At 40.0% G+C, this 25,159-nt stretch overlaps 1 protein-coding gene across 5 annotated transcripts in view; it reads right to left on the bottom strand.

Moving 5' to 3' along the window:
• The window catches only part of Mctp1 (multiple C2 and transmembrane domain containing 1), a 573,693-nt gene that overhangs the window by 47,214 nt on the left and 501,320 nt on the right, over nucleotides 1-25,159 (bottom strand). For all 5 annotated transcript variants that reach the window (XM_050122206.1, XM_050122203.1, XM_050122208.1 and 2 more), the window contains one exon: nucleotides 22,348-22,401. In XM_050122206.1, the coding sequence (XP_049978163.1) occupies nucleotides 22,348-22,401 (54 nt within the window). The remainder of the gene's footprint in view (nucleotides 1-22,347; nucleotides 22,402-25,159) is intronic.

Genomic DNA, 25,159 nt, shown 5'->3' on the forward strand with positions numbered 1-25,159 from the left:
TGCTGCTGCTTGTTTTGTCTTTGTTTTTTGTTTCTAAACTTATCTGACTAGGTTAAAAAAAACATAACCAACCATTCATAAACAAAAGCAACAGCAACACAAGACACCCAAGAAAGCAAAACAGTCCATATAAGTAGAGCTGTAGCATCCAAACTGGGGTAGAGAGCTATTAACCATTGCAGCATATAAGCATAACCTTGGCTTGGACTCTAAACCTGGACCTATGCTAGCCCATGCTATGTAACTAATATGGACTAGAAAGAAGCTTAGGATTTAAGTCACCAGCACCATAGAAAACCCTACCCAAGCTCTATGCCTGGTAGTTGCTGTGAGAGTTTTTGAATGGGGATGGCAAATAAGCCTTGAACCCAGGGGATTTGGTTGAGACTCACCGTGTGGACAGAGAAGGATGGACTCTGAGTCACAGTTGCTTAGCTGGAGAGACCCCATAGTGGAAAATCACACAGCAGCAATGCTAACCCACAGCAATTACAGAGCCCCTTTTCATAAAATGTAAAGTGCTGGTCCTCTGAGGCCAGGAGTAGGCAAACAAAAGATTTCGTTTGCTTCTTACACTGCAGTTTCTAGAGAACACCTTCCCACAAGCTGTTAGTCCTATTCTCATGCAGTATTTACAGCTACTAATGATTATTCCCTCTGGTTTTCTACTGCTTTCTTCTGGAGGGATGTCAAGATTGCCGTATCCTTGCAGGGCAAAGGAGAACAGATTATACATTTCAACGACTCCATGTGGGCAAAGATAATCAATACATAAAGTGTGATAGTGTCTAGTAGCTAAGTGGGAAGAATGTGTTTCTCAGAAATCATCTACTGTTCTGCTTTAGAGGACAGTGGCACATGGTGGCTCTGCACAGGACAGAGGTACTCACTGTGCATCCACTTTCAAGCATGCTTCCATTTGCCTACAGCCTCAAACAGTGCATTTGATTAATCACTTGATTAACACAGAAAAATGCACCCACCTCTGTAAAATCCCCAACATTGGAATTGTCATCTTAAAATGCAAAGACAGATGATAACGTTCACGCAGAAGAACCTAGATCTTCACAGAGTAACTTCTCCATTAGAAATTATATTCAGAGAAATCCCTGCCTCTTCTGTGTATAGAAGCCTGGGCTTGGGATGGAAGGGATGTATAATTGGCGTGCAGGCTCTCAAGAGAGGAGCATCATTGAAGGAAACATTGAAATAATTACTAAGTATGTGGATAAAAAGAGGCATGGTAATAGTTACAGGGGCAGGAAAGGAGAAGGAAAAGCAGAAAGAAATCAGTCTTAGATGATTTTAAAATATATATTATTTACCTGAGAGAGTTAAGGTGTATTGGCTATGCTTTTAAAAGCTGGTCTTAATTACCCCAGAGGTTGGAATTCTATATGAGATAAATATATTTTTAGATAGTTTGCTAAAATATGTATAATTTACTTAAGGAAAAAAGGACTGTGTTCTCTGGAGCCGATCTGCCCTCACAGGTAAATACAAATTGAAGTAGATTCCTAAGCAGCATAATATCTGCAGCTGCTGATGGAGTGGAATGCCTGCGAAGGAGCTAGCAAGGTCCGTCAGTTAAGCACATAATAAAAATGTATTGAAAAAAAATACATCATTTTCTCAGTGGACTATAATTGGCTATGCATAGTAAAAAGTCTTATTTTCAGAAACGAATTCTGCATCCATAGGGTTTTAAATCTCAGTAACTGTGTTATTTTTAAAACTCAGAATGCTAAGCAATATTAGTGAGAGTGGCAGAAGGGCCACATGGTGGATGTCATTCTACAATTTACAACTCTCTTTGACATCTTTTTCCTTCCAGTTTTTTTGAAAGCAGATGTCACCTAAAGTCATAGGTGACACATTAAAAAAAATGGAGAAGCAAAACTCAGCTTCGCCTCGTTCTCTGATTGATGCTTTCAGACATTCTATGAGTACAATTGACTTTTAAAATATAGCTTTCTATTACATGTATATAATATACATGCATATATATTTCTATTACATGCATATAATACGAAGATTTTTTTCTATAGCCAATCAAGAAAAGTGAGGAAGACACAAAGATGTCTGTGGTACCCTAACTACCTAGCTGTGCCGTTTATGTGTGGTTTGGTTTAAATTCTTCCTTATACTACTGACTGAGAAGCTTCCCAGCACATTAGTCTCCCGGCTCATTTCCTCAGTTTTGCTTTCACATCGACACTATGCTTTGGTTATATACAGCTATAGATGAAACCAGGTATGGTGATACATCCCTAGCACTTGGGAGGCAGGGGCAGGTGCATCTCTGTGAGTCATAGGCCAGCCTTGTCTACAGAGAGGGTTCCAGTTTAGCCAGGATTACATAGAGAGACCCTGTTTCAAATACACACACATACACAAACACACACACACACACACACACACACACACGAGAGAGAGAGAGAGAGAGAGAGAGAGAGAGAGAGAGAGAGGCTCATCTAACAACATAAACTCAGAGTGAAAAGAGAAGAGAATATGCATGTAAATGGAAACAAAATAAAGCAAGAATTGATGTGCCTATTTGAGCCTGTTATAACAGATTAAGAAAAATATCTGTAAAAACACACCCTAACTTTGAATTTTGACATGTGTATATTGAGTTTGAAGTTGTCTGTTGTTATCAGGAAGCTAAGGAGGGCCTGTGGTAGCAAAGAGGGGAAGCTTCTTTGAGTGGGAAGAGGATAGCTAAATACATGTGATATGAAGGTAGAGGAGACACATTGGGGTTAAAATTGTGGGATATAAGGCCAAAATTAAGAATGTATGAAAAAGCCTTGTGGAAGCCTACTACTTTGTAAGAATTTTTTTTTAATTTTTAAAATAAAATTAAATGGAGGTACTTTGCTTGTACACCAGAAGACGTGGGTTATTAAATGAACATCTCTGTTTCAGGTATAGTGTGCTTCCCTACAAACTACTGGGCTCCCCAAACAACACACGCTTACTGGTACTGTACTCTGCCCATCATAAACTAGAGGGTAAGACTCTGTTGCTGAAGAGAACACATTTTTCTTAAATCACATAGACACAGCAGGCTACACCTGACCCACTTCCAACAGTTAGCTTTCATCGCGGTGGAAAGCGCTGTGCCAGTGACTGGGGGAGCCGTCAACTGACTTCCTCCGTGATGAACTCTGCGTGCTGCAATACCAGCCTGTCAGGTGAGATGTGCCCAAGCCTTCAATAATGGCTTGATTGCTACAGGGAAAAGGAACTGTTTTCTATTTGGATTTGATGTCTATTCCACATGAAGGCGTTCATGCCTGATACCTGAGACCTGGTCAAAAGCCCACGACTATGGAAATTATAGGCTCTAGGTGGGGAAACCTGTTATCAATGTTTTGACAAACAGTCACGTGTCAAACCATCTAAATATTTTTATTCCAATAGGTTAATGCTGTTGCCACCATAAGTTAGAGAAACTTCCTGCAGTGGGCCGTAGTTAATGCAATGGTTTCTAAATGCTCAAATTACTGAAAACAAGTGACTTGTGGATGCTCAGCTCTAAAAGTTTCCACAACCCCTCCAATTCTCAGAGAACATCGCTGAAAAGAACGTAAGGGTCAGAACATGGGAGGAGTGCAGTAAAATTATGTCCTGACATCACAGGGCAGTTGCACTCATGAACTAATAGCCGCTGTGATTACCTGAACAGGACCTCCATGAGATCCATCCAGTCAGAAATTCTATCGGGGTAGGAAAGGGTCTCAGAGGCTTCCCTTCTAGCTGAGGAGGTATTGGGGTATCAGCAGCAACTGACTGCAGAGGGAGGGACTATCACTTTCTTTGGCGGTATGGTGGCACAGCACTAACTACACTCAGTGGGTTTACTAGCAGAGGACAGTGGGAGGAACAAGTACTGGGAAGAGCCGGAGAGCTGGTGGAGGGACTTGGAGATAGATGTTATCTAAATACATTGTGTATAAGTGTGGAATTATCAAAGAACAAACACAAATTATCTTAAACCGACAGGAGTTTTATGACGAATAAGGGATCAAGTCATCAAGAACACATAAAATTATAAATATGTATGTACTCAATACCAAGTCTCCCAAATACATAAAGCAAGTATCGTCTATAAAGGGAAAGATAGATACTGAAGCAGGAAGAGTTGAGGGACTGGGTACCCACTTTCAATCATGGGTAGATCGTGGAAAGCAAAAATCCTCACGAAACATTTAATTTAAACTACGCTAACGCAATAGCCATGCACAGGTCATTTCATTGTCTTTTGCTGTCTACACAGGCTCTGTTGTACTTGTCCTCGCTGTTTGTGTGTGTTCCACTCTAGGATGGTTAAGTGCACCATCTGAACTGTCTTTGGCTGCTATAACCTCCTGTTGTATGTCACCATCTCTATTGATGTGGTCATAGTTGCTTAAATATTTGTATGTTCATTTTGTACTATCATTTTACTCTCTACTGTTATTTTAATTCTCTACCTTTATCAAGGGCCTCTCATCCAAACTTTCATATTCACAACAGTGACCATTCCTTTTTCTTTCCTAGGTCATGCATCCTCAGCATCCACCATCCTCGCCCAGGACATCCTCACAAAGCCACCCACTATGATCTACTTTCCATCCTCCCCACCTCTTCCAAGACATTCACCCCTTTCTATCCCAGCTCTGAATTCTTCCTTCTACCTTGTTGTCTGCTAAAATTATGTGAACTCTCTATTTCTAAAACAAGTTCCAAGCCCTCACCAGCTCTATGATCCTTTCTCCCTTTCTCTGGCCCATTTGGAGCCAGACTGTGGTGCCCACAGCTGCCCTGGGTTTGTGTTTCAGCTCTCACCAGGCCAGGATACAAGCACTGAGACCACAGGCAGTCTCACTACCAGTGCACATGCCATTATCCCTTCAGTCTTCATCTCCCGTGACGGTGTTTAATTCTAGTTCAACTTCTCAGAAATCTTGATTTCCATTCCACGGAACCTTTCTTCTTCCTCTATCATGCTGACGTCTCGCTTTTATAGTCTATTCTGGGGTCCTCTGTGCCTTCACAGAGGCATGTTCCACACTCTTGTCTTGAGCCCTCTTCCTTTTGCTCTTAACACTCTCCGCTCCAGTACTTTCCTTTATTTTTAAAGGTTATGTGTCAGATTTAAGTCCCCGACTGTAATCTCTCTTTAAACTCCAGATTCCTGTCATCTATTTATCATCTGTGAGAATACCCAGTTTGATGGTCTGATGACATTTTGAACTCAACATGCTAGAAACAGAAGTAATTTTTTTTTTTACCTGTAGAAGCTATCTCTATTCAGAACTGCTGTCCGTCTTAGAAACATGATATAACATGGACCCCTGTGGGTCTAGGACAAGTGAAGCAGTACAGGAATGCATGCTGCAGAGAGTATACTGCTTCAGGTTTTACTTCCTAGCACTGTGGGTATAATTACCCTTAAGAGACGCATATAAATGTTGAAAAGAAGAACAGAAATATAACGACAAAATGAAGATCCCTTGAAAGACAATTTCTCTTGCTTATTATGAATCAGCATACAACAGGGGTAGTTGGAATTAGCGTGAGACTATGAGGCCCAAATCACTATTATCAAAGCATTTATAAGATGATAAAGTTCATAATTTTGTGTGCTATAATGCGTCATACTTATTATAGTATTTAATTATTACCACACAAATTTATAGTGTTTGCGTGGGGACGGCACATGTAAAGGCCTCGTAAGTTAGGTAGAAATGTTGATATCAAGTCTCTACAAAGAAGGCCTATCTCTCAAATGTGCCTGCCAGAAACTTTGCTTCCACTAAGTCCTTGAGAAGAGACATCAGGTAGAGTTCTCAGTACCAGGTAAGCAAGTCTTAAGATTCTGATTTTTTGATAGCTTTCATGTAGAAATCCAAACGCAGTCCCAGAAGATTCAGAAGTTAGTCCCACTTGGAAATGTTACCTACCCTTTTACTGTCTGTCAGCAGTTAACCACTTAACACAGGAGAAGCGGAAGGCCAACAAAAAAAACATGCCTGCACTTAATTCCAAGTGACAGCTAATATGGTACATTAAAGGCTTAATACTATACACATGGTAGTTATATAAATAGTAGCATTAAAAGGGGTTATAGCATCACTAAGACACCCTAAATCTAAAACACTTAAAAAGCACATTTGCAGCACAAAGTTATCTGAAATTATTTTAATTGGTCTGAAGAAGACTTCAGATTAGTGATGAGCTTTGACTTCTTTGATTATAAAAGGGAAACACAAATGAATGCTTTTTAGGCTAATATCATTCCCAGGAAACTACCATATAACCTATGCTACTTAAATGCCATTAACTACCGGTGAGCGATATTTTCACATTTTATGTAAATTTTGTTTCCTTGAAGGTTTCACTTCTAATAAATATAGCTGGTGCAAAAAAAAAAAAAAATCTCTTTTTGCATCCATTACTAAGAAACTTTGGTAAGGGGAATGGGGAGGAGGGAACAAGTTAAAGACAGAATGCATTTTACTATTGAAGTTTTCTTTTTAAAAGTGATATGAAAAATAATCCAGTTACACTCTTTAGCTGAACTGCTTACAAATAACTTATCTTGAAAATAAATCAAGTAAATCTGTCAGTTGTGGGAATTTATTTTCCACGTGTTATCTAGAGATAAGCCAGGCTGTACGACTAGATTTCCAGTGACATAATTGTGCATGAATTCTGATCTGATTTGGTATTACATGGTACAAAAGCTGACACATTTTCTCTAATATACTCCGTTAGACTGGAAAGAAATCACCAAGCAGAAAACCTGAAGACTTTGATTCAGAAATGATTGACTTTGAGGTTAGCTAGATGTAAAAAGGACTTGTTCAACTACCCCAGGCCCTGAAGACTCCAACAAGCAAACTTAACACAGGGTGGTTTCTCTGGGGGATAATAAATAAAATCTTACATTATCACACTTCTCCCTTGTTTATCGTATGCTCTGTGTGTGTCTCCAAAACATTCAAGTGTGGAATCAAAAAGAGTACAGATGCTAGACCCTGCCCCCAAGTCACTGCTGATCCTACATGACTGAGACACAGGAACCAATGCAGGCAACAACATAAAACGTTTGTTTTAGCATCTACATGATGCTGCATTTCTACAGCAAAGAAATAGTAATCCATCAGTCCTTAAACGCCAGGGAAAACAGCAGCTAGCGCCATTTAACGGGGACTTGATAGAACTGTTTATGGTTGACAGCAAATGTTTCAGGGATATTGTAATCTTTTAAGTTCTCTGAGGAAAGTTCTTGAACAAATTAACAAAATGCCAGATATAAACCAATGTCAGTTTCAAATTATATTTTCTTTCTTTTTAAAATAAAAATAGTAATTACTGTGGGCAGAGCTAGAAGACAGACTGATGGAATCAGTTCTCTCCGTCTACCATGTGGGTCTCAGGGTTGAACACTGCTCATCAGGCCTGGTGATATACACCTTTACCTTTGAACCACCTTGTCAGCCCCAAATTATATTTCCCAAAAAGCAGAAGCTACATTGTTTTAAAGAAGGAAGCCTTCTACAGTCTCCTTTTCTCATGTGGCCTTTTATTTTTGGCAACAAAACCTAATAGGTAAATCCTGGGCTTCTAGAAGCCAGCACAGTGTCAATTCCCCTTTATCAGTAGAGGACAGTGACTGTTGAAAAAGTTACACAGAAGGTCTGTAAGAGATCCTTTGTAACACTTTCCTAACTCATAATTAGCAACTAACTTCAAGAGAGAGCTTAGCCAGAAGGAGAACCTTTCAGTTGGGATGCTGTCTACAGGCCAGATCACCCTTCATTCTCGTAAGCCTAAACCAAAACATAAACATATGTGGGCTGATAACCTGAGGACAGCCACATATTTGAAGCTGTTCATTGTATTTTGGAAATAACCTAAACTCCTTCTTGAGATTGAGTCTTCAATAGGAAATAGGCTCCGCATTCTTAATGTTGTAGAATATCAACTAGATTCTTCCACCACTGGAAAATTATGGTTGATTCTATTTTTCAAAGATGCTTATATAATCTCCCTATCTCACAGGTTCTTATGCAATATGACCTTCATATTTATTATCAAGAGGTAAAACTGGACAACCTGCCAGTGGCCATGTCTCCAAAGCATAAGGGCACCCCCCCCAGCATCCACCAATTACTAACACTCAGGAGTAGGACCTGAGTGCCCCTTACCCTGTCCATTCTGGCATTTTCACTGGCATTGCCTTAATCCCACCCAGGAGCACATACACATTACTAGTTGAACTAAGGAGGTTATTAATAACAACAAAAAAGGAGGACTTGAAATTGGGAGGAAGATGAGGTGGGTGACTGGGAACTGGGAGGAAATAGTGGGATACAGATACAACCAAATACTTTATATAAATGTTTGGCTTTTCAAATAATAAGTTAAAATAGTTAAAAGAAGAGATTGAATTGGACCTCCCTGTTCTAGAGTGTGGAATGGCCTTGGTGTCTTACCCGACCAACATGCTGTAGTAGAGGTGACTATCTGGGGTTTCTCAGTCTAGGTCAAGCCTTGGTCTTCTGCTCATGTCTCTTGGAACTCTTGAGTTTTTAAAATTTCCCTCTCACAACAAAGCTGTTAGAGCGGGAACTTCCCAGGCGAGCCTGGCTACCCCACTGAATGAGGGAACATGTTGTCAATATTCTACAGGTGTGGCTATGGTCATAAAAGCTGGGCTTGGGAAATAGACAAGTATTTATTTAAACTTTCCTTGCTCCACTTCAGTTGAGATTTTTAGTGAGCTATGTAACTTGGTTTTTTGTTTTCCTCTTTTTACCTGTAGGACAGACACAGGGTGACTGTTCCGCTGTTGCTTATCCTGCCAGTATTGCACTGGGTGTGACTTGCACCAACATTGAGCTAGGCATGCCTGCTCTATGCTTTTTCCTCTTGGTCAGCTCTTGAGGCAGCAACAGCGTCCCGTTGCTTTACATTCGACTTTCTTTCTTCCATGTTACACCTGGGCTACACATGGAAAGCACATGGGAGGGGACACACCCTGTGTACGGTCCTGCTGCCATTACTTTTCCAAGTGCTGTCAAGACCCAGGGCCCAGGGGCCTTGACCTGGTAAGCACATAAAATGATTCCTCCATCTTTGCTGAGCAGAATGGGTTATGGCCGTGCTAACTGCACACCATTTCTAAATGACTCAATGGAATTTCTTAGGTTTCTCAAATTGGCTTCTCTCTATACTGTCGTCATTCTTACTGAAGCTGAAGATGCCACTATGTTTTTCTTTTTTTAATTTAATTTTATAACATTTTTTTCATTTACTTTACAAACTGACCACAATTCTCCCCTTTCTCTTCTCCCATCCCCCCTCACTCCCATCTACCCACCTCCCCATTCACTCCTTCTCTGTCTCTATTCAGACAGGGGCAAGACTCCCATAGGACTGAAAAAAGCATGGCTGCCTCTATTTCTTATCAGAGCTATTTTAGAAACTCCTAGAACATTTCTTCCAGTTTATCTACTTCTTATTTTATCCCCTGCCCTTTGCCAAAGCTCTTCTTTTATATTAATGAACACTTTTTTTGCTGTTAATTTCCGTTGTTCACCATATTATACTATATGAGCACATTTTTGTGAACTATTTGTTGAATGTTGTGCATATTTAACCTTATATTAGCTTGATGTAACAAGTTCACATCTTTTGTTTGTTTTAAGTCAGGGTCTTATCCTATAGTCTAGGCTGTCCCTGAACTCACCATGTGACTAAAATTGGTCTCGAACTTAAAGACAACTCGTTTCTCACTGCTACTGGTGTTTAAACCAGGTCTGTGTCAACATGTCTGGTTGACTGTACATCCTCATGGTGCACGAGGTGATATTATGGTACCTTTAGACATTGGGTATTGATGGGGTTGGAGTACTTAGGCTGTACATCATCTTGATGAAAACCTTCAGAATCCTTTCCTTGTAGTTATTTGGACTAGCAGAATGCTATTGAGTATAGGTGCAGTTAGCACCAGAACAGCTTCTCATTGGGAAGAACCATTAGTGGACATGAAGATCTCTCTTTAAAACACAAATTTAATCACAAAAAATCCAACTTTAACTGCCTTTGGGAGATTTCTTTCAAATTCCATAGATGAGGACTGAAGATTCCAGAATCTGAAATTTACATTTCTTTTGTCATCTTTATCTTTCCTCCTGACTTTTCTTTCTTTTATACTGTGTTTGATGTTCCTTTTGGAAACTACAGCTCCCAGACTCCTCCTGGATTACGGATACCTGCGTGCGCGGGCACGCCCAGGTGTAGGACATTTCTCCCAGATACCCTCACGCTTCCCGTTAAAAAGCGAGCTTCCACGAGGTCTCGCTCTCTCTTGCCCTTTACCCTTGTGTGTCCTGCACACCTGTCCCTTATCGTGTCCCCCTCCCCCCCATTAAAGTGCACCCACGTGGGAGCTGCGTGTCTTGTCTGTCCTGTGTTTGTCTACACACACACCCGCTTTAAAAGAATAATAATGTTGACCTTAATTTTTAATGCCACACCTTCTAGTACATTTGAATGCATCTTTGAGACATAAATAAACATTACCTTTTTGGTGGAGCATTTGCTAACAATTATTATGAAATGTAACATAAGGGGGGCCGGCTTATTGGGGTTTTCTGTCCTGCCCTATACCCCACAGCCCACAGGCCCCAAAGAAAATCACACAGAGAGCTCTATAAGTTATAAACCTGATTAACCCATTAAATTAGGCTACTTATTAGCTCTTGTAGCTTATATTAACCCATTATTTTGATCTATATTAGCCATGTGGCTCAGGACCTTTTTCAGTGGGGGTAGATCACATCCTGCTGCTTCGGTGGTCTGGGCAGGAATGGGAGGAATCAACTTCTTCCTTCCCAGAATTCTCCTGTTCTTATTGCATCATTTCTACTTCGTGTCTGGTTTTTCCACCTATACTTCCTGCCTGGCCAATCAGCATTTATTTAAAACATGATTAACAGAATACAGACAATTCTTGTGCAATGAGAAGGTAGTTAGCCCCTTTCCCCTCACCAACATTGCTTGTAATTTTATTGTGACATTTTTCTTATTGTATTATTATTATTATTATTGTACATTCAAATGTACTAGAAGGTGTGGCATTAAAAATTAAGGTCAACATAGTATAAAAGAAAGAAAATTCAGGAGGAAAGGTAGAGATGACAAAAGAAATGTAAATTTCAGATTCTGGAATCTTCAGTCCTCATCTATGGAATTTGAAAGCAATCTCCCAAAGGCAGTTCAAGTTGGATTTATATCATAATAATAATATGATTGGTTTTTCGAGACAGGGTCTCTGTAGCTTTGGAGCCTGTCATGGAACTAGCTCTTGTAGACCAGGCTGGCCTCGAACTAACACAGATTCACCTGCATCTGCTTAATGAGTGCTTAAAGAGATTAAAGGTGTGTGCCACAACTGCCCAGATCTCCTTATTGAATTATTTATCTGTGTGTATGTATGTATATATACATATTGCTTAGAGCCCTTAGCTAGTAGCTCCCAAAAGGCTCATATTGTGCCTGATACATAGTCATGTGTCTCTCAATCTCTATTTCTAGGTTAGAAACATCACTTTTTTTTCTCTTTTGGATAATTTATTATCAATGCTGAGTGCAGATTATCAATCCCTAGAAATGGACCCATTGCCTCAAACTCAGATCCAACTGCCTCCACTGAATGCAGCTGTCAATGTAAATTACATAGAACATCCATCAGCAATCACTTAGTTCACTTTCTCTTTCTTTTAAACAGAATTCAGTTATAATTAATATAATTGATCATATTAATATAAAATGAATATATAATATAAACATATAATAATATACTTAACATACAATATAATGTAATTAGTATAACATATATGATAATATAATAATAGCATATTAATATGATATATTAACATAACAGCAAGTCATCAACTAAGGGTTCTTGTCAAGATTATTAGTGACCTCTATAATACCAATTTTAGTTAACAAATCCCAAATTTTTATCTTCTTTTCATTAGTATTGAAAGTTGGTCATTCACTGTTGCTCAGTCTATATTTGCTTGACAGGAAATTGTCTTCATTTTTCTGTTACCTCTTGATAATGTTGCTTGTTTCCCTTAATAATTTTTTCTTCTTAACTACAGAGGGTATGTGTATCTCAGATTTATCCCAAGTCCTTGTCATCCATCTTATTCTAGTCTATTCCCACTGATATTATCTTGCTTCTTATAAAATGTCATCTATAACATGAAAAATTTGCAAATAAGATATATAAGTTTGCCTCTAGGTGTCAAGTTTATATATTCTTCTCTGTTCTGAATATGAGTGTGCATGTTTGCATATATGAGCTTTAGGGTGAATGTAGAAACATCACTTTTAAAGCCCTCCTCCCGTATGTTAAATCTTTATCTGAAGTTCCATTTAAGGGTTGGTAAAGGGAAAAGGTTGGTCTGTGTATTTAGGAGGAAAAAATATTTTACTTCCTTTCTGGTGCTTTCTGTTTTTATAAATTTATGCTCTGGGGCTGGGGAACTGGCTCAGGGGACAATCAGCTGGCTATGCAAACATGATGACCTGCGTTTGGATCCACAGAACTCATCTCAAAGCCAGAAAGCCTTGGAAGCCACCTGCAATCCTAGCACAGGTGATCTCTGGATCAAGCTATCTAGCTGGAGTAGGCAGAATCAGTAAGCTCAGCTTCACTAAGAGACTTTAGTCAGAAAATAAAGCAGAGAGGGGTTGAGGCAGATGCGTAATGAAAGCGTTGGGCCTCCATCTGTATAAATCCATACATACATGTACCCACACACATTGGAACATGCGTATACATATATGTATGCACCTCCCACAAATTCCATGTTCTATTTCAAAATGGAGTGAGTGTGAAGTCCCAGAACGGCATGGAGTGGTAAGGGATGGAAGGCTGGACCCACCAGAGTAGACTAAGTGGCTGAACTAGACCCTTCTGAGACTTTGAGGCTATGAAACAAAAGTCATTTGCTGCACTCAACTCTACCTGCCCATTCCCTTCCTTCTGGGCTAGCTTCTTTATTCCTGGACTGGGGTAAAAAGAGTAGCATCCATCTGGAGAGTTCCAGCTTTATTACAGAATGCAAAGGTGCAGGGCCAAGTGTGGCATGTGTCAGCCATAATGTCATGCAGCCAGGCCTGACATCAGTGCATAGGAGCTTAAAGTGTAAACATGGCACACTCTGCCAGAAATGCTACAGAATGTAAGAATGCACGGGACACCACCACTGCTACTAAGGTCTCTAGTCATTTCTCGATGAGAATCTAGGAAAACACCCATTTCTACATGAACATATGCCTTGCGTCTTTGTTACTCCGACTCTAGTGTAAGCTGGAAAACTTCTGAGAAAAAGGCCCAGAACCATTACATTTTCATATTTATTGTTTTGCTACTAATTGTGGAGTCACAGACTGCAAAGTTTTCAGTACTTCTTTTGTGCAGTGAGAGCCAGTATCAGTTAGCTGGGGTAGCTCCAACTGCCTACCTTTGAAAATTCATCAAGCAGTGAACATCAGCTTCTTCATGTGGAGCCCAGGCTATCCCCAGGCACACTATGTAGTTGAGTATAACCTTAATCCTCCTGCTTCTACTTCGGAAGCACTGAGATTACAGGCACATGTCATGTCACCATGTTGTTTTCTTTTTAATTTAAGTTTTATTATTTTTGTGTGTAGGGCTGTGGAACAAATCCACAGTTTTCTACATGTTATGCAAGCACTCTGCCAACTGAGGCACAACATCAGCACTAAGCATGATAGGAACTGGGATTTTACATGACTCTAGATTTGCCTTGGGAACAAAGGCCAAGAACAAACTCTTCTGTACTAACCCTATCACCAAAGACAGGAACTGATACGTGACTTGTAGCAAGTCTTTTTCTGTCCTATCAGTCAGCTCTCAATGACATGCAGACTTCAATTGAAAGCTCTGCCTATAGTTTATGCTTGCTCCTAACTATCTCTCATAACTTAAATTAACCAATTTATATTACTCTATATTCCATCACTTGGAATCACTCTTCCATTTTGTATCTTCTGTTTGCTCTCTGTGTCTCCTGGAGTCTCCAGCATGCCTAGATTCCTCCGTCCCTTCCTTTCTCTCCCTGGAAACCCCACCTATCCCTCCTGTTCCTCCTCCTATTGACCTTTCCGAATTTATTATCCCAGTCCCAGTAATACAGTTGTACACATGTCCCCCACAGTTACTGAAGATTCTGGTGCAGCCAATCATTTCCTAAAATTGTGCGCTTATCAGATAGCCCCAGTATTACTGAATCTTTGACATTCCCTTAATGGTTCCTTTTGACTGTTACCACACTAATGGATATCTGCATTTTTTGTAGGTGTTTGTGTAGGTAGCACCTGTGGTCAAGTTCTTATCATCAAGGAAGGATTCTTACTTTGTGAACTCTTTTAAGAATTTGCAAAGTCAATGTCTTTTATGAGGTAGAAAATTTCTTTGCCAAACAAACTTTGAGGCAGAATAAAAACCTTGGCACCGTGGGCTCAGTTGGAGCATCTGTGATGCTTGGCAACACATCTGGTTCTGTGCTTTGGTGAGCAGACATTCTCATCTCAACATGCAGTGGTGTCAGCCGGTGTCAGCGATTCTGCCAGCAATCCTAAAAATTCGTGTCTAGTTCTCTGTTCATTGTCAACCTCCTGAGAGCCAGGGCTGACACACTGCTATTTTGAGATTTTTTTTTTTTTTGTCAAGAAATAGGAATGGAAGAGGAAGCTCATTGCTACAATACAAAAGTTAACTAGCTTTCCCTAGGACCTGGCATAAAGTATTTGATTGGTCTTCAAGTGCAAGTTTTGCAAAGAAATCCAACTACCACAGATTGGAAAAAGTTCCACTCATACTTTACTAGATGGTTTTTTTTTTAAACCAAACTTTCTAGGCAAATGTTCTACTTTAAGTCTTCTAACCTATCTTCCACTCTAGGAAGGCACATCAGGGGCAGAAAACTAAATATTTCAAGTCTGGCGAGGAGCAACTGCAAACCTGAATAAGGAGAGGCCGGATGGCCCATGTGTTTGCATGTGGGAGCCCAACAACTGGAACACTAGGACTGCTAGGGTCCCAGCCCCCACCTCCAGCCCCTAACCTTCCACAATAAAGCAGTCATGCTGTTTTTCAGAAAGCAACCTCATTGAACACAGTATGAATTCCATTGGATTTTGGCAAATTTTAGGGAGTCTTTCTGTTCAAGATTGCCACAGACTAATGAACCAAATTTTGTCAGAATTTTGTTTTGTCAAATTTATGTTTCTAGAACGTACTAACACAAACCAGAAAAAAAGTTAAAATGAATGTCTATGGCAACCCAACTTGAACTGAATATAATTAAGTATAATTTCACTTAAAAATTTACATTTTCTTAAGTACTTAAAGAATGGACATTAATGTTAAGAGATAGGTGGTGAGAACAGAAGACAGGATTTTATAAGGAGATTTTACAGTTTCTATAAAAATAGCACCATTTCCATGGTTTATAAAAGACGTGAATCTCTCTTTTTTTTTTTCTGGAGAATAAATCTAATTTTTTAATATCCTAAAAGGACTTGTTCCCTAAATGCAGGTGTTGCCCACTGCTCTAGGGCCGTGTAGGATAAACTACTGTAAGGAACAGAATGACTGTTTCAGGGAGCGAATCATTCTGTTAGGAACAAAATTCCGGTTAGATGGCTCCATTCCCACCTCTTCCAAGGAGCTGTCGGCAGTTTGATAGTTACCCTTGTCTGAAAATGTGGCTGGTGGATTCCCGGGTGCCCGCGGATGCCCACACCCGTGCCCCTGAGCACCACTAACTGGACTGAACAAACTACTAAAACAAACATGAATGGGAAGAAGATGTGTTGAGGAACAGATGAAGGAAACTGAGGGGTGGGTATCATGTATACTTGTACTAACTTCTCAGAAATGAAGAATTTAAAACCTGCTGCTCATTCACCAGCCTATTATCTGAGGTCCTAAGTAGAAACATACAGTACTCTATAGATGTAAAATAACTCACCGTCACTTTAAAAATTTTTTCCTGAAATAAAACTTAAGGCAATTTGGTTAAAAATGGTGTCATTTATATTCTTTCTCATTTCCATTTTAAATGAAGAACTAAGCAGTCTCTTTGACCAAATCAATAAAGAAAAACTAGAAACTTACATTACTCTTTACAATATGGTATTCTTACTGAGGTAGGGAGAACACAGTTGGAAGTAACTATAATAGCTACCATAATAAATTATCGTAAACTTAGTAGCTGAAACAAATTTATTCCTTACAATTCTGTATTGCAAAAGTTCAAAATTGGTCTCAGGGAGCAAAAAATCAAGATGTGGGCAAAGGCTCTAGGCTCGATCCCTTTGTTCCTCACTCCAGCTACTGCATTTTCTCCACGCTCACAGACACGCACAGAAGTGCCCCGCTCTGCCCCAGTAGTAGGTGTTTTGCAGAGTCAGTGCTCACGGACTGACCACTTATTTTCCCAGTAGGAATCCCTTGCTTCTCCACAGCTGTCTGCTGGTCCACAGTCTCCTCCTGCTGGCCCATCCTGCACCACGGCAGCATGCTATGTTTGCTTGAAGAGCCAGAGCTTGCATTCCTTGTCCCTGTGAACATGCTAAGACTTTCAAGTCTGCTCATTGGCACTGAGAACAGAGCCACCTGTCACACAGCTGGGGGACCTCAGCCTTCAGATTCTCCAGCTGTTTCAGCAGCTCTTTCTTCTTTCTGTGACCATCCTGAGCCTTGAGCTTGGCCACAGCTGTACAAGTGGCTGCCACCTGCCCTTTGCTCTGATGGCCTCTTCTACTTCTAAGTACTTGTGATTATATGGAGTCCACTCAGATAATCAAGGTAATCTCTCTACTTTAAGATAAAGTGATCAGCAACCTTCTTATTGGCTACCATCATGCCTTTTGCTGTATGATACAACACGTACGTATTTGTCTTGTCTCTCCTACCCTCCCTTGTCTACACACACTGTCCCCAAGTGCAGCAGGAAAGGGCTGGCTATGCAGTGTCCAGAAGTGGAAATCTAGAACTAACTAGCTTCAGGCTGCAACAGCATGTCACTTATTGTTCTATGTATGTTCTGAAAATGGAATCTGAACTACTTTGTAACTGTACTTCAATCTTGTGTCTTCCCTGGGAAAGCCTGGTTCTAAAGCAGGATTAGATGTCAGAGTTGGAATGAAGAAAACAACTCCACCACTTACTTCTTGTATTGCCTCTGCTATTCACTTATGTTTGGCTGAATCCATTTCCTTACTTCGGTTTGAATTGTTTTTAATACTGAGGTTCATGACCGGGGCCTTTTGCATACTAGGTAAGCACTGTACCATGTGTGTTATAGCTGTAAAACAGTGTTATGACTGTAAAACAAAGCATTTTAATGGATTATTTCTTAGCTACCCTCAAACTTTAATGTCACTATGGTTCTAGATGACAGCCCAGTGGGGTTATAGGCCCAAAGTCCCCCTAAAGTCCACAGGAGCCTTCCCTACATTTTGGTATTTTTATTTTTGCTTTTCACCAGAAGAATAGAAGGGGAAAAAAAGTGGCCCATGAGAAGCCTTTGGCCTGACCAATCACCCCGACTTCAAACTGAATATGATAACTAGCAGGTGATTGTTTCCCTTATTGACTATTGCATGACAGCAGACACCGTATCTAGCAGTGGACCTGGTCAAAGAACACGAAGATTGTTCCACTTCCACTACAGCTAGTGGACAGGTCTACCTGGCTGCCAGATTCGGATTAAAACCATAGTTCTCTCCTTCTATTCTATACATCAAGTTTAATCCCCACTCCACACTCCGGCTTATGAGTATGATGGGATAGTTATTATCATGATTAAGTCATATTTCATGAGAGTTTTCTTTAATAAGGGGAAATTATCTTTGGTGGCTGATGTAATCATGTGAGCCCTTAGATAGGGCTGAACTGGGGGGACTCAAGGGAGAATCTCCACTGATGCCTTTAAAGACAACTAGGTCACTAGGAGCAGAAAGAAGAAACAAGAAAACAAAAATTTCAGTTTCTCCAGTACAAGAAACTAGGTTCTACCAACATGCTAAATCATCCTTTGAAGTGGATTCCTTTCTAAATCCTGCAGATGATAGCGTAGAGAGACAGGAAGTGAGCAGAGAACCAGTTGGCTATGCCTGTATTTGGGACTATTGAACAGAGAACAAGCACTGCCCACTTGTTTTCTGCCTTGCAGTTTGCGGTACTTTATTCTACAAACACAGAAAGCGAACAGAGGAACGCAATGGCATCCCAGGTGAGCGTGGCGGGATTTTTAAAAGAGAAGTTCACTCAGCCTTCCTCTACAGCTTCACTTGGCATCCCCACCATGAAGTCCTTTCACTGAATGGAACCAGAAAATGCAATTTTGTCAGATTAAAATATTTCCTCTTATCACTTAGAATTATCTTTCTTTCCTCCCTTACTGCTGTTTGAGATGCAGAGATGTATGTGGATCTTGGCTAAGGTAGACATATGTTTGAGCTGGAGAATCAAATAAAAAAAATACAGATTTCAAGAATTAAGGAAAACACTCTGTATATTTTGAAGTAACTCAAATATGTTCCATTCATTGCATCTAGCTGTCTGGAAACAAGTAACCTTGACATAACAGCCAAAGGAAAAGGAAAAGCTGTGTGAACATAAATGCCCAAATGCGTTCATATCTCTTATCAATAAACACTACTAGAATGTAATGCATTTGAATTCGCATTTTTCCTGTTGGAACCCAGCATCCTGTCTTCTGCTTCCTGATCCCGCAGCTGGATCTCATTACCAGAGCAGGGTGTACCGTGAGAAGCATGCCGAAACTTCAGACTACAAAAGAGGATTGCCATTTGTGAATTGATTGTCTAGGTTATGCAGGTTGGCCACTGTATGGTTGTGCAATGTGGTGCGAACACTACTATATGCTAAATATCCACCTAGGATATTTAGTTAAACCTCTTTTGCTTATTGTCTAAAAGAGAAAGGAATTGATGTGGGGTCAAAAAACATCAGCTTGGAGCTTTGTGGTTGAGGGTGTTGAGATTGCTCTACAAAAAACGTAACTCTAGGATGTCTCATGGTAAATTCAGAAAATAATGCTGTCCCCAGAAGAGCTTAATGGTGTTCTTACACTATGCAAGTGAGTGAAAATATTGGAAGGCAAAGATTCACATGCAAACCTCACCATTTAAAACCCGTATTTTCTGCCTTTGGGAAATGATGGAGTTGGATTAAATCTTAAAATTAGACTTAAGCAAATGTGAAAAAAAAAGGTTTTAGAAAGTAGGGTATGTATATGACCACAACTGTGAGCAGAATCAGGATAAACTTTTTCATAAAAAGCAAGGACAATGAACAAGAATTTTCAAAGCTTCAGAATCTGGTGATCCAGGTGACCCAGCGTTACCCAGTGTCTTTCCGCACTAGAGCTAACGCTAAGGAAAAGCTATTACTAAGCATATCTTTATGGGCTTCAGCCTCTCAGACCTCTATCTTTTCTTTGTGTGTAATTATGCAGAGGGAAAATACTACATGCTCAGATGAAATGAGGGACTTCAGCTTGTGCCCACAGGACCCTGTCAAGTAGCCAATGACTTGTCCTTTCATTGTGAGTGACTAATATCAATGTTGTTCTAAAGAAAGACACTTTTCATAATCACCCAACAATCCGCTAAGTGAAAACATGTGCACAGGCTTAGGCGCAGCCTGCCAGGGGTCTCTACTGAATGGGAAACAAGTGCTCACATTCTGTGCCACGTAATACCCCATTTACCCCAAGTCCAAAGGTTACAGGACTAATAGCTGCCTTGCGGCAAGCAGCGAACGCAAGACAGTGGTCCCGGTGGAACATCTGGGACATATTTTACATACTTGCAACATATGCTTCAGGTTCAATTAAAGTGAGGCTTTGGCACATTTATTAATCTTCTTTACTTTTATCCTATAAGAGGACCCATTGACCTGACCCCACTACTATACCATATGAGAAAACAGAGACAATGAGAGCTGGAGGTCAGTACCTGTTTGTGTGGAAAAAAACACATGTATGTTTTCATGAAATTCCATTATGCATACAAACTTTAAATGGAGCAACCAATGAAAAATTTAAAACTGGAAATAACTCTTCTCCCATTCAGACACATGGACAGCTAAGACTTACAACGTGTGCTCTGTGAGAGCCAAGCCAACAGAGAAGCTAGTGAGTGGATGCCTGTAGGATCCTTCCTTATTTTCACTTTTCCACTAAGAGAGCTTCAAAGTCTCTTGCTACACTTCAGACTTTCTTTTGGGCTCAGACACCATTTTCCTACTATCAGTTTCACTGATATGTAAGGACCTCACCCTTCTATATCACTCAGACAAAGGACTGGCTGATGAAGAGCAGCCCACTGGGAAAGCACGCTACTGCCTCTCTCAGCTACAAACAACTCCAGTTGAATTCACACAGTGACTGGAGCCCTCCCTTTCTTTGGAAACTGATCTGAAAATCTGTTAGAAGTAGGGTGTCAATTTCAGAGAGCCAATCACTAGCTCATTATGTATACATACAGCTCCTGGGAGTTGGTATTGCCATCCAGATGTGCTCAATCAACATCTGTGTTTTGGTCAGTTGGTTAACCACGGATGCCTATTTGTTGCCTATACCTAAGATCTTCTCTATTTAAAAAAAATGAAGAAGAAAGGGAGACACAAACAATACCAAGAAACTGGTTAAAAATGTATGAGCTGACTTGCTGCAGAGAGACATGGAAGTAGTCGACTTCACTGGAGTTCCTATACATTAGCATTTCCAGGGAAACGCCTGCTGCTGGGATGGGTCTTTATGGTGCCTTTAATACTAAAGCAGCAACAAGCAAGAAGAGCCATAAGTGGACAGCAGCTCAGTCTTTAGCACAGGGAAGTGGTGATTCAGAGCTGGCTCTCCACAGCTCTACAACTGACCTTAACAATAAATCAGACATTTACTGCCAGAGGTGTATGCTCATATTATTTAACCAAAAAGTGTGTGTGTGCGTGCATGTGTGTGTGTGTGTGTGTGTGTGTGTGTGTGCAGATAAGAGATTTCGTTAGGTTATTTTCATCAGGATACTAATGACTGTATGAGGTACAGGAGAGGAATTCCACATAAAAGCTCTATCAATTAAAAGCATTTGGAGCAGCATGAGAGGAAAGCGGGCAAGAAGCATGTGTGTTTGCATTCGACTGAAAACATCAAATATTAGTCAGGAAACGAAGATTGTGAGGTAAAGTATTCAGTGTGACCTTTTCCCCCTATGACATTTCAAACGCTCTCTTCCAACACAAACTCCTGTACTGGGGTTTAACTGCGCATCTCTCCTGGAGTGGTAGGTCAAGGACATAAATTGAGGTGCTCTGTTTTCCTTCCTTCAAAAACACCATGGCTTCCTCTAACGGTGGCGAGTTTTGGGTGGAGATCAAAATCTGGTTTTGTATGCTAAATAATGTGCATGTAATTAATATTTTCCTCCTTGTCTCATGTTTAGAAAAGGTAACTCAATATCTAAAATTGATCAGAGATCACAGTGCCAGAGAGTTTCTATTCTGCTTGCTGGAGAGAGCTGTTGTCCTAATCCCAGCCACCTCTGTGGTGGTACAAGGTCCTATTAATCTCTCCCTCTCCCCAAGAAACACCAATGCCAACGAGCCAGAAATTCACTGCTGTTTACCGTGGTCACCATCGACAAACCAACTAGCAAAAGAATTGCAAGTCAGTCTCTCCAAAGGTCTTTCGTGATGGAGGAGGCATGGGGACATTATAAGTCTAGGCAAGGGCAGTGAGCACAGAGTCATTTAAATGTCCTCCCAAGCATGTCATACACACGTTCTTTTGCTGAGCAATTCTTTGAAAATTATAGATGACATTATCCGTGTCCAATTCATGCAGGATCCTATTTTTTCATGCCTGCCTCCTTCCCCCAAAGCAGAGACTGATTTGTAACACTCAAGATAGGACAATTTTTTGCCCTTCAGAAACAGTTGTCAGTGCTATTATCTTCACAATAGCTATCGAGTTCCAGACAAGCTGATTTTTTTTTTTCTGGCAGAAAAATATTTGACCCAGCTCTGGACAAAAGCAGAGAGGATTTATAGCCATTTCTTCCTCTTTGCAACACGCAGCGGCATTGTTCGGATGATAAATAGCACTGTCCAATTTTCTGGACTCAAACCCTTCAACTCCTTTTTCAACTGTCTGTGAAAACAGTGTCATGTCTGCATCTCCCACACCCAGTACCGAGCGCTGGGAAGATAATTACCTTGTCATCTTTGTCGTCTTCCTCCTCTTCGTCCTCTAGCATGTCCTCCACTACCTGCAGACAGAAACACAGGTTGTTGTCGTGCTCTTAGAGAAAAAAAAATTTGTTCTGTCATTTTGAACCCTTTGGAAATGAAAACTTTATTAACATTTGAGACACATGCTCTGAGCGCAGAAGTTTCATCGAGAGCTGAGGATTAGGAAAGTGCTCAGCCTTTAATTGATTAAAGTCGGGGACCAGAAACTCAGTCAGGAGCAGCCCATTCATGAAGTGTTTGGTGTCAAGGAATCTGCAGTACACAGAAGGTAAATGAACGTGCATTGCAGGCTGCTCAACATCATGAAATTTCCTTCTTAGCGCTTCTGCTGCCTGCCTGTCTCAGTCAGGCATTGCAGACATGAACTGGATAACGAGGCATGAAGAACCCTTCTATTTCTTCTAATTTTTGTTTTGCCCAACTATAAGATAAAAACTGTCTCTGCTAATTGATTCACACTGGTGGCCTGTGGCATAAAACTAACTATGAATATCTTTAATGGCTCAAATTTTAATTCTGATGTATAAAATCAACTCTTGATTGATTTGCTCTGAGTCCTATTTCCTGATTTTGTGGGTTACCTAAAATATTTCTTTTATTTCTTTGTGTTTTTTTGTAAGAACCATTCATACATATTAAGATTAAAAATATATTCCATAATTAAACATAATTAATAAATATAAATTACATTGTCAAATATGGACACTTTAATTTTTTTCTCAAGACAGGGTTTTTCTGTAGCTTTGGAGCCTGTCCTGGAACTAGCTCTTGTAGACCAGGCTGGCCTCGAACTCACAGAGATCCACCTACCTCTGCCTCCTGAATGCTGGGATTAAAGGTGTATGCCACCATCACCCGGCTTAAAAAATATTTTTATTTTATTTTGTGTGTGTGAGTGTTTAGCCTGCATTTATATTTATCCACCACTTGCATGCCTGCTGCCCTTGGAAGCCAGAAGCAGGTGTCATATTCCCTGGACTGGAGTTGTAGATGGTTGTGAACTGTTGTGTAGATGCTATGGAACTATCCTAGATCCTCTGGAAGAACAGCCAGTGCTCTTGCCATCTGAGCCATATCTCCAGCCCCAATATATATATATATATATATTAATGGAAAAGTTATTTCGTATTTGACAAAAAAAAATTATTTCCTTTGGTCAATATGTGATTTGAGGATAGTAAATGCAGCTTTCTGAGGGCCAACAGGGAGTTTGAGGATTGTAAGGTTACATAGTAACTTCCTGGCCAGCTTGGGTTACAGCATGAGTCTCTGCCTTAACAAACAAACAAACAAACTACAATTTCATGTTTTAAATAAATGTTTTCCCACAATAACATGCACATGTGTGTGCACTCTGTAGAAATCGAAAATAGGAAACTCCTGGGAGGTGTTTCCAGGTAAGTCTCAGAGGACTATAGTTACATAGGAAGGAAATTCTGCGCAATTTCTAACTCATGTGCTGCTTCTTCTAATATAGTTTGAATGTCTCAAAATAGAACTGGATGAAACAAAATTATCAAGTACTTTGGAACTTTTCTCAGCAAACTTTTGATGATGACGATACAAAATCCTTTTGTGTGACTTGTTGATACAAAACAAAATTAAGACTATAACGCCGCAGAATTGCATAACCTGAGATACTGTGCAGGAATTCCCAGGTATTTTCTCTCAAGTCTTCTAAAAACCTTGTGTGACTTCAGCCAATAACTCAAACACAAATTTCCAGTTATCAAGAACCAATGAATAACCAAAGACATCTGAAAATCCCAGAACTCTTCCTAATTTAATGCCATATTCTACATCTTTGTTAAAAAGTAGGACTTTGTTAAAAAGTAGTGACTCCCAGAAGGGCCCCAGCCAGACAGTACATTGTGCTGAGAAGGTCTATCACCTCGGGGACATGCAAGTGACCCAGTCTCACAATCTGCCCTTATTATACTCTCCACATATTCACACTGCTCATAAGTATTTGTTCTAAATCCCTTGTCCAGGGTGTACAGTAAAGTTAAGATCTGAACAGAAAGAGGGGCAAACGCACTGAGACTCCATCAATATGCACACTAACCCCGTGGAACTTAAGGAGGAGCTAGCAGATAAGCCTTCATGAAGACTTTTAGCTTTTTCTTGTTTAAAGCATTTACAATATAAATATTTTCCATATTTATATGTCTAGGTGACAGTTGTGGTGATGGATGATAGGGCATTCAAATCAAATTACTTATGATGGAGATTAGATTTCATCAAGAGAAGTCAGTGAACCCTCATGAGATTGTTTTAAAATGACTTTATGCCACAAATAAAGAATAGAATTATCTTACAAAAACTTATATTTAAATAAAAGTCTTTTTTCATTTTTTTTATTTCTGCTAAAGTTGGTCATCAAAAGTCATATTGAATACAACAAGAAAAAAGCTCAATGCTGAAGCTAGTTATAATTAAAATGTGTCATTGTAGGGTCTAGGTGGTTGCTTAGCGAATACAATCCTGTACTCAATACTCAGCACAGAAACAAACTGTACCCTGTTGTTGGTTGTTTTATTACTCTTTACTTGTTTGCGGGGAGGGGGGCTGTCACCCAGCTCCCAAATAAATACACACACAGAGATACTTTTTCTTACTTATGAATGCCTGGCTTTAGCTTGACATTTTTTTTTTTGTTTCTTTGTTTTGTTTTTGTTTTTCGAGGCAGGGTTTTGCTATAGTTTTAAAGACTGTCCTAGAACTAACTCTTGTAGACCAGGCTGGCCTCGAACTCACAGAAATCTTCCTGCCTCT

The sequence above is a fragment of the Alexandromys fortis genome, unplaced genomic scaffold, assembly GCF_014885135.2.
Source record: "Alexandromys fortis isolate MF-2015 unplaced genomic scaffold, M_Fortis_MF-2015_v1.1 scaffold_163, whole genome shotgun sequence".
Lineage (NCBI taxonomy): Eukaryota > Metazoa > Chordata > Mammalia > Rodentia > Cricetidae > Alexandromys > Alexandromys fortis.